The sequence below is a fragment of the Rhagoletis zephyria genome, unplaced genomic scaffold (assembly GCF_001687245.7).
Source record: "Rhagoletis zephyria isolate East Lansing unplaced genomic scaffold, Rhagoletis_zephyria_1.1 Rzeph_scaffold_05719, whole genome shotgun sequence".
Lineage (NCBI taxonomy): Eukaryota > Metazoa > Arthropoda > Insecta > Diptera > Tephritidae > Rhagoletis > Rhagoletis zephyria.
This window is the reverse complement of record NW_016162802.1, coordinates 1,517-11,980: the sequence shown is the minus strand read 5'-3', so window position 1 is coordinate 11,980 and position 10,464 is coordinate 1,517. Positions and strand designations below refer to the sequence as shown.

The 10,464-nt window shown below is 38.0% G+C and overlaps 2 protein-coding genes across 2 annotated transcripts; both read right to left on the bottom strand.

Annotated features, from left to right (window-relative positions):
* Positions 1-399: 399 nt before the first annotated feature.
* On the bottom strand, positions 400-2,083 carry LOC108372400 (mite allergen Der p 3). The gene is made up of 6 exons (XM_017628064.1): positions 1,931-2,083; positions 1,712-1,859; positions 1,506-1,615; positions 1,284-1,406; positions 869-1,053; positions 400-692 (listed from the first exon to the last, which is right to left on the bottom strand). Exons 1-6 carry the CDS (start codon positions 2,037-2,039, stop codon positions 528-530), a joined length of 840 nt encoding a protein of 279 aa, XP_017483553.1. The 5' UTR covers positions 2,040-2,083; the 3' UTR covers positions 400-527.
* Positions 2,084-2,601: 518 nt separating this feature from the next.
* On the bottom strand, positions 2,602-7,366 carry LOC108372399 (structural maintenance of chromosomes protein 2-like). The gene is given in 8 exon segments (XM_017628063.1): positions 2,602-4,153; positions 4,815-5,008; positions 5,080-5,202; positions 5,259-5,405; positions 5,464-5,891; positions 5,950-6,676; positions 6,678-6,941; positions 6,993-7,366. Coding segments are annotated over 8 exon segments (3,492 nt in total). The 5' UTR covers positions 7,161-7,366; the 3' UTR covers positions 2,602-2,712.
* Positions 7,367-10,464: the final 3,098 nt, after the last annotated feature.

The window sequence follows — 10,464 nt, the reverse complement described above, 5'->3', positions numbered from 1 at the left end:
ATACTTCTTTCATTATTAAATCGCAACAAGATTGTTCATTTTTAAATTTAACGAACTCGTTGATTCAAATTACTGCTGACAAAAAATGCAACCGTGTGCCACAATCCTGCTTGCAAATTCTAACTGGCAAAAGATTTCCCAGCACGAATTTGCAGCTTCCCCTCCAAATGAAATGTCAAAATTGTGCTCTCTCCTTGCAAGTTTTACTGGGTTTTTGGCTAAACGAACACGATTTGGTAACAATTGGTACCAACTTGTAAAAATTTTTTGCATAGCGAACTCTCTAATTGATACTCGCATTTTTATAGACTCTCATATGCCTTTGATTGAAATTTAATAAATATTTTGCGGAAAACCGCCTTAACTAAAACGTTTAATCGAAAGGAAGCGGTTGTGCCTGTCGCATGTTATCGGTTTCGATAATTCCGATTTCAACAAACTTGGCATTTCCGCTTTTGTACATATCCGCCTTTTTTATTTCCTTCAGTGTTCGTCTCAAAACTATGTATGTATGTATATTAATTTTCTTAATTTTTCTCATTGATTACAAGGTTTATCCATTCCAGATAAGGCATGATGGCTGTATAGATGCTTGGTATGCCCGTTATGCCACACGTGAGTCCATGGGATACAATACCAACAATGGAAAAACTGTCTTTCAGTTTGCATATCAAAGGACCCCCACTGTCGCCCTGCAAGCAAAAAATATATATATTCATTGTAGATTTTTGTTAACTCTAAACTGATCTTTTCATTGGATTCGGTATCTACCGTTACCTGGCAAGTGTCTTGATTTTTGCCCAATGCACATATCGTAGTATCATCGTGGGGTGGCGCTAAAATTCGGCCTAAAATCTNCTACCGTTACCTGGCAAGTATCTTGATTTTTGCCCAATGCACATATCGTAGTATCATCGTGGGGTGGCGCTAAAATTCGGCCTAAAATCTCACTACATTCCTTCTTTGCGATAACACTAACTTCGCCTTCAAATAGATTGCTTTGTAATACACCAGCGTATTGAGTTGCGCCGTAACCTATGATCTGACAGGAAGCTGCAAGCGAAACAGGATTAATTAGATTTGCCATGTATACCTACATACTATATTTAAACACATTAAGATTACCGCCAGTGGTGTTATTTAAGCCAGGCGGTGGCAATCGTCCATAACCGACGCTTTTTGCATCGAATTCCGATTCATATGGTTTCCGCAAACGTACCAATNAGGATTAATTAGATTTGCCATGTATACCTACATAGTATATTTAAACACATTAAGATTACCGCCAGTGGTGTTATTTAAGCCAGGCGGTGGCAATCGTCCATAACCGCCGCTTTTTGCATCGAATTCCGATTCATATGGTTTCCGCAAACGTACCAATGCAATATCATTTTGAATAATATTTGGTTGGTAGTAAATAAATTCAAAACGTTCTACAGCGTGTAGACTGATATTCTGATCGGCGATTGCGAGGTTTTCATNTGCAATATCATTTTGAATAATATTTGGTTGGTAGTAAATAAATTCAAAACGTTCTACAGCGTGTAGACTGATATTCTGATCGGCGATTGCGAGGTTTTCATGACCGATAACGGCGGATATGAGTGATAAATCTCTTTGTTGAGGATCATATTGGCCAACGTCGTTGTTATTAAAAGGGTTTGGAATATGTTTTTTAAGTCAATTTATATAATAAATTTAATTTAATTACTTGCGCCATAGGCAATGTGCTGCAGTCACTATCCAGCTCTCACTTAGCAGAGCACCCCCACAAAAATGTTGACACTCGCTTAAATTTTGTGCGCTGAAGGGCTGCTTACATTCTTGCAGGGAAACCATATACGAATACTTGCGTGCCGCTAGGAATTGGAAACGGGTTGAAAAGTTAATTTACAAAATTAAAAAATTAGATTATTTGGAAATTTCTTACCATTTTTTGTACTAGCCACTACCTGACCACCAACAATAGGCGTAACGCTTACTTTTTTAGTTAACACGAGCAATGAAAACGCCACGCTACAAATATCGACCAACCGCATATTGGCTCAGAGTTTAATATACTACTGTTGCTCCATTCTGCGTTTGTTGGATAAAAACAGTTTTGAGTACGGAATGCCTCACAACCGCAAGCTGTGCAAACAAGAACTTTTCTAACTGTTGAGTTAAAAATACGTATTTATTTATAACGAAGTCACTGTGTACGCGCCAGACGGTCTAAAGGAGTTGACAATGGAAAACAATGCTCCATAACTATTTCTTTGAAATCTACAATTTTAAAATTTTGTAATAAACTAACAAGTATGGCTACATGTAATCTACAATTTTAAAATTTTGTAATAAACTAACAAGTATGGCTACATGTGTACAAACATATGTATTTATGTACGTATTTACATGGACGTGAAAATTTTAATTACTTGCTACGTTCTAAACAATTTTCTAAACTTTGTAGTGTTTTTAGTTCCAGGCAGTATATTATATTTTATCATTTGAACACTAGTTAAAAATTGCAACTGAGAAAACAAAAATGGTGCTTCTGCTTACTGCCAGCTTATCTGAAAAAAAATTGCAACATTTTGTTGTAGAAAACTCGCTGCTTAATCAATTCGCAAAGTGTTTTATTTTTCTTTCTTTAGAATGTATGTGATTCGTTAAGATTCTAAGTTATGTTTTAAAAATAATACAAAAATTGTGCTTCTGCTTACTGCCATCTTATCTGCGTCCTCGTGCCGCCATCTTTGCATTTACTGTACGCGTTACCGCCGAGACGCCTTCTTCGAACTTGGTGCGGAACAAAACATTTGCGTTGTTGAACATGCCATCCTTCAGTGAAACGATTATAAACTGGGAGCCCGTGAAATGTGCTTTCAACATGTTGCCAATATTTTGTGTATGCGACATATCCAAAGCTGCATCAACTTCGTCGAGTATATATAGTGGCGCAGGTGAGAATTTAAGCATAGCCAAGACAAGCGAAAGAGCCACCAATGAACGTTGGCCGCCAGAAAGTTCGCTAAGCGATTCTTTCCACACGCCATTAAAACCCACATTTATCTCCAAACCAACGAGTTGTCCCGATTGCTTGAAGGGATTTAGACGTGCCTGTGCACCCTGTAGCAATGTGCTAAAAATGCTGCTGAAATTCTCATCGACAACCTTCCATGCTTTCTCCACCTTTTCACGCTTCTTTTCATCCATTTTACAAATAATGTGTTTTATCTTTTCTTTGTCCTGCTCAACGATCTTCTTACGGCGCATGGTCTCCTGATATTGCTCCTCTTCGCGATCCAGCAGTATCATGGCTCGCAAATTTATGTGCCGTTCCATTTTGTCCTTTTGCTCACGCATTAGCGTCAATTTGTGGCCCGCCTCAATGGGATCCTCTTTCGAGTAGTCATAACGAGTATTCTTTGTGCCGAAAAAGTCGCGATCCTCTAAAATCCAGGGGTACTTTTCCTCCAGCGACTCGATTTTGCGGAACGAATCCTTACTATCGTTGCGCACTTTGTTGATTTCATTTTCCTTTTTCTTAATTTCCAAAGTCATTTCCTGATTTACTTTAGCCAATTTCTCTTTTTTCACCAACAAGTTCTTCAACTCCCTATTTTGAGAATTGATTTTATCCTTATGCTCCTTGATACGCTCCTTTAGATTGGCTACAAGCGCACTAACGCTAGAGCTGCTTTCCCGGAGTTCATCGAGATTTGTTTTCATGTTGCTTATGCTTTCCTTCATGCCGTCACGTTGCTCTGTCGTCTTTTTAATACTCTTATTCAACTCATCTATTTCCAACTGCAAGGTTTCGAATTCTTGCTCGCGCTTTTTCCAGTTGTTACGCGACTCTTCGGACTTCTTTTTGGCCTGTTTCATTGCTTCTGCTGCCGCTTTGAGCTCACGTTCGCGAAAGCCCTTGGCGTCTGCAAGCTTTTCTTCGATATCTTTAATTTTATTACGTGCGGTCTTCTGCGTTTCGCGTGCTTTAGCGAGATCGCTTTCAAGTGTTTCTATTTGATGTTGCAACCCCTTTATTTCCTCTTGATGCTGTTGAAAGGTACTTTGGGCCAAGCGCTGCTGGCAGGCATTCAATTCATGTTGTCGCAACTCCAATTGCTCCTTGATGCGATTGAAGTTGCGTGCGGCCTCTGTTGTGATACTAGAGCGCAAAAACGATTTAAAAAACTTATAAAGAAAATCTAAAGATACATAAAGAAAATTTACCGCAATTTTTGCTCAATATTATGCAACTCCTTTTTGCGTGCTGCAATTTCTTTTTCTAATCTCTTAATTTCCGCCAAATCGGCTAAAACATTGCTGCCTTTGGGACGTGAACCACCCGAAAGCGTACCTTGAGGGTCCACTACGTCTCCTTCTAATGTTACAGAACGTGAATGTATGTTACGATGATAAGTGACCTATGAGGGGAGAAGAATAGCAAATAAAAGTTATATAAAAAGCCGCTGATTTGCTAACCTTTTTAGCGACATTCAAATCGCGACACACCAATGTGTGGCCAAAAACAAATTTCATTACAGGATCGAAGCAACGATCGTATTCGATTAAGGACAANCGCGTGCTTTAGCGAGATCGCTTTCAAGTGTTTCTATTTGATGTTGCAACCCCTTTATTTCCTCTTGATGCTGTTGAAAGGTACTTTGGGCCAAGCGCTGCTGGCAGGCATTCAATTCATGCTGTCGCAACTCCAATTGCTCCTTGATGCGATTGAAGTTGCGTGCGGCCTCTGTTGTGATACTATAGCGCAAAAACGATTTAAAAAACTTATAAAGAAAATCTAAAGATACATAAAGAAAATTTACCGCAATTTTTGCTCAATATTATGCAACTCCTTTTTGCGTGCTGCAATTTCTTTTTCTAATCTCTTAATTTCCGCCAAATCGGCTAAAACATTGCTGCCTTTGGGACGTGAACCACCCGAAAGCGTACCTTGAGGGTCCACTACGTCTCCTTCTAATGTTACAGAACGTGAATGTATGTTACGATGATAAGTGACCTATGAGGGGAGAAGAATAGCAAATAAAAATTATATAAAAAGCCTATATAAAAAGCCGCTGATTTGCTAACCTTTTTAGCGACATTCAAATCGCGACACACCAATGTGTGGCCAAAAACAAATTTCATTACAGGATCGAAGCAACGATCGTATTCGATTAAGGACAACGCGGATTGCACATTTTCTTTTCCTACCTAGAAACGTATAAATATGCAAAATACTAACAAATCTTACAAAAATTCATTCTCACCAAGCTCTGTGCGAAATCAATTACACTCTGATCGATCGGATGCGAAGTGATTTTATTAATGGGTATGATGGTTACACGATGTTGCAACTGACCCTTTTGCAGTATTTTCTTGCTGGTTATATCGTCATCAGCTACATAGCTGTACAACTGCAAGTGAAAATATGTTTTAATAAGTATGTATTGTATATGAAACAATCAAACTTACGCTGCCACCGGCAGTCATCATTAGAGCGAGATTATTCTTTTCATCGCGCACATTGAATAGTTTGCCAACCATGCCACGCATCTTGGAACGATCGAAATTTGGTTCGGGGTCGCGATATTGTAATTCATAGCGATAGGCATTTCGTCGGTCCAGCTGATGATTTAAGTCACGTATTTCATGCTGTAGCACATTTTTTCTTTCCTGCAGCGCTTCAAAGCTGCCATCCTCGTAATCGATGGCAGCCATTTTTTGGCTAAGACCATTTATTTCCCTTTCAAGTTGTTCGCTTAATTGTTGATCCTTAGCATAGAGCGAGTCCTTGGATTGTTTATCATTCGCACGCTGCTTCAAAACATTTCTGCAGTGCGACAACTCCATGCTTGAAGTTTTAAGTGTCGTCTCGGCTTGGCTTAGTTGTTGTTTCGCATCTGAAATCAAAAATTAAATCACAAAATCTTTTTCATACAACTATAAATCTTCTTTTACTAATGAGCTGGTCCTGCAAAGAACACGATTGGCCCTCTTCGTCCACCGATAAGCCTTGCGTAACCGCCTCGAACTTTTTCTGTGCCGCATCATACGCCTGCGAATCACGTTCATCCGCATCTTTAAGGCTCTGAAACAGATCATGTACTTTAGACATTTGTGCTTCCTTCTGCTTCAGCGCTTTTTCGTCTTCTAAAATATTTTTCTCCAATGCACGTAGCTTCTTCTGCTCTTGATCTATACTAGTTTGCGCCGATTTCAAGTTACCCGCCATTTTTCCTTCCTCCACCACTTGCTTGGTGAGTTGTTCTTCAACTTCTTTCAGTGCACCACCGCTGTCGGAATCGATTTGCGTCTGTACTTGCTTTGCAGATTCCTCAATCTGTTCTGTTTCACTGTTGTTATCTTTAATTGTGGTTTTGCAAGTTTCCACACGGTTTGTTAGCTTTTCAATGTGTTGCTCAATGGAACCGAGTGCTTCTTTTTGCTTAAGATAACGAAATGATATGTGTATGCGCGTCAAATATTCAATGTCGCGACATATTTTTTGATATTCCAGATAAGCTGAACGCTCCTGACGCAACTTTTCTAACTTCGGTTCAACTTCTTCCTGCAACAAAGTATTTGTTTCACGTACTTTTGCATCCTTCTTTTCAATCAGTTTTGTAGTCGCTTCGCGTTTGGTTTCATACATGCTAGTGCCTGCGGCCTCCTCAATCATCGATAAAATAAAAGTTGGGATTGTTAACATTCAACTGCACTGAGCAGAAAAAGTCGGAGACCTTCTTGTTCTGCACCAGTTTGCCATTTATAAGGTACTTATTTTTGCCACCAACAACAATCTGCCGAGTAACAGAGATTTCTCGGCATTTCTCATAGCCCAAAGGGCACTGATTTGGATCTGAATTGTCGAAAATTAGTGTAACGGTTGCTTTTGTGACGCCAGCTTGACCGCTTTTGTACACAAGATCTTGAAGAGATGCGGCTCGCACCTATTCAACGGGACTTAAGTCAATGGAAAAATAAAAACGACAAAAAATTACCTGTCCCAGATTCATTATACCAAGCACGAAGCATATTGAATCCAAAATGTTCGACTTGCCTGTGCCGTTCAAGCCAGTAATGGCAGTGAACTCGCTGTCAAAGCCATGGATTTCTGTGCGCCGTCCATAGGACTTAAACCCATCAATTATAACTGATTTTATGTACATTCCAATGCGATCGGTGTTCGGCCTCTTAAATACTAGCTCTGTAGAATAAAAATATGTATTATAAGGACGCCTGCCACGGAATTTAAGCAAGAGCGCGCGCCGCGACCAGGTGAAGCGTAGGCACACTCGAAATTGTTGAATCACAAAGTCGCCAATGCTTACCGGAAGAATTATGCGATAAAAATATAATTTTTTTAATTTACACACTTCCGAAAATTGTTAAAATGTATTAAATCATTTTCCAAACAAAAAGCAAAAGCCAAATAGAAGCCTTTTTCGTTCTCTTCTTCTTCTTTGTAATTGGCAGCCGTTGACCAAAGCTGCCAGCTTTTTACTTTTTCAAATGCTCAAAAAGAGAGTTATTTTTGCAATACATAGCTGCTTAATTTTTTTTTTTTATGAAAATACGCAATTAAAGTTTCAGAAAATGTATAGAGCTTGATAATTATTTAGCTTACCCCATTTGCCTTGCTTTGGGCATAAATGCACAATACTACCAAATCTCGAATTAAAAAAATTCATACGGGGATCGATAGAGATCATTGAGGTGAGTGTAACGATGTAATTTTTTTTTTTGGGAAACAACAACTACAACAATTATTAAAGGTCAAAGTTCAAATTAAGCATTTTCTCAAATTAATATTTCTCGAAAACCTCTTCAAGGAATTGGACAATTTTGATATCATTTGATAGAGAATTTAATTCTCTTTAATTTGTATACATATTTATTTAGCGCTTACGCAGAAAGGTGTTCTTTGCAAAAGGTGTTCTTTGCAAAAGGTGTTCAGCGCCTTTTCTTCACAACACAGAAAGAAAATTCTACTTTGTGAGGGTTATAATCCATAAGTGCGGCCGAAGGCCGCCTACGCAGAAAGGTGTTCTGTGCAAAAGGTGTTCAGCGCCTTTTCTTCGCAACACAGAAAGAGAATTCTACTTATTGAGGGTTATAATCCATAAGTGCGGCCGAAGGCCGCCTACGCAGAAAGGTGTACTCTGCAAAAGGTGTTCAGCGCCTTTTCTTCGCAACACAGAAAGAGAATTCTACTTTGTAAGGGTTATAATCCATAAGTGCGGCCAAAGGCCGCCTACGCAGAAAGGTGTACTCTGCAAAAGGTGTTCAGCGCCTTTTCTTCGCAACACAGAAAGAGAATTCTACTTTGTGAGAGTTATAATCCATAAGTGCGGCCGAAGGCCGCCTACGGAGAAAGGTGTTTATACACAAAAACCCTGTATACCTTTTTTCCACATTAATTCCATTTTCGTGAAAACTATAAAAAGGTATATGTATAAATATGTATATCAAATTAAAGAGAATTAAATTCTCTATCAAATGACATCAAAATTGTCCAATTCCTTGAAGAGGTTTTCGAGAAATATTAATTTGAGAAAATGCTTTATTTGAACTTTGACCTTTAATAATTGTTGTAGTTGTTGTTTCCCAAAAAAAAAAAAATATACCGTTATGTTCACCTCAATGGTCTCTATCGATCCTATTTTTTTTTTTTAATTCGAGATTTGGTAGTATTGTGCATTTGTTCCTTGCTTTGTCTTTGTTGTTTGAATAAAATAAAAAAAATAAGTGTTGCATAATCATAGTTTAATACCAGAGAACGTATAGTTATGACAAGATGCAAATCGTAAATCTGCTCTCTTCATTATTTTCTGAAACGTTTCAACCATGGGTCGTAACAGAGAAATGCTAAATTTCATGTTACTGTGCTGCAAAGTCTGCAAACCTGCAAACTGAATGTTTATCATCTGTTAACCAAACCAGCAAGCATATGAAAACAAAAACTTGTAATTACAATTAAAAATAAATAAATTATTGGATATCATGAACCAAAAATACAAGATCACGTAAGAACGCGACGTTGTATTTGTAACTGGTTTTGAGAAAAAAATTTGCGAAAGCGGGTTCGTCAGCTGAGCGTTTGTTTACATCACAGGCACCACTATTTTACACTTTTATTCAAGTAAAGAAGAGTTAATTCAACATGACAACATGTTTTAAAGCATTTTGTTGCATCATTTTACCTAAATTGTGCGTTTAAAGTGGCTGACAATAATTTTGGCTAATTTTGGTTTTCGTTTTTTTCTTTGCTTTGTTTACTTTTCGCTCGTTTTCCAGTGAAACAAGATGGCGTAGAACCCGCTAAAAAAAATCGACTTTTTTCACTCTCTTGTTCTTACGTGATCTTGTGTCTTCGTTCATGATTGGATATGCATTGAATGTGTTTTTTTTCAGTAATTGCTCTACTTATTTAAAACATTATGAATTGTACGTTGGTGCCCAATCCTCATTTCGTAAAATGGTGATTGTGATCGATTCAGATTTGCCGTCGGCATTTCAGAGGCGCTTTGGGTAAAAAAAATCGAGTTTACTTTTTTACCGATTCGCATGGTAGATGCTACACTATTTTCAATGCAACAAACCACAGCTTTCTAGCTGCCTTAGTTTTTTCACAAATTAATTTTAAATATGGACACATTGACTAAAAAGTGTACAAATGCAATGCGCTTGTTAACTAACTTCAAAGTTGTTTTTCTCGAAAAGTTATTTGTGAGTTTTATGAACATTTATTTTGACAAAAAATGTGTTGCATGATCATTTTTCACTGCAATGCTCGTATTTATATATGTACATAAATAACTGGGGCTATTCTAGTAAATTGCAAAAGTTATAGCTTTTAATTCAATAAAGTAACGCATTTACCCTATGCTGTACAGATCGATTTTCTAGCTACTGATCAGAACTTGTAGTTTGCTGACATTATATTCCGCAAGCGGAAGTTCCAATGCCGAGCTGACGTTACGTAAGTGCTGTGATTAATATTGCTAATTCGCAAGTAATAATCTTTCTGCAAACCCGAATGCGACAAAATATATTAACGCTTCAAGATGGATTGCCATTTTCCGTGCAGCTCACGATTTAGTGTGCTTGTAACAATCTATTAACATTGCGTAAGCGAACAGTTATGTCATCCTTAAAATTGGTATGCTGTAATCCGCGTTGCCGTATCGTAATTTCGAAATTCGGAGACCATCTTCGAAATTCGTAATGTTGGTATGCCTGAATCCGACGTAGCTGTAATTTGTAAATATGTATGTAAGTTGAAGTGTGAATAAAAAACAATGTATCATTAAATGTTTACAAAATTATCAAGTCGACAATCACAACCAATCGCTCGCAATACGAGGCCCGAAAGGCCGGACATTGCCCGAGGCTTTGTAACAGTTAAAGAGGATGTGGCGAAATTTTGGGAAAGCGTTGCAAGATTTAAAGCAACACAATATTTAGTTGAAT

Bases quoted from the DNA above. Each gene is read 5' to 3' on its own strand.
- LOC108372400 (XM_017628064.1), bottom strand. From the start codon at position 2,039: ATGCGGTTGGTCGATATTTGTAGCGTGGCGTTTTCATTGCTCGTGTTA. The intron at 1,860-1,930 runs GTAAGAAATTTC...TCCAATTCCTAG, and splicing joins AGTGGCTAGTACAAAAAATG to CGGCACGCAAGTATTCGTAT. The intron at 1,054-1,283 runs GTAATCTTAATG...TTTCGCTTGCAG, and splicing joins CTTAAATAACACCACTGGCG to CTTCCTGTCAGATCATAGGT.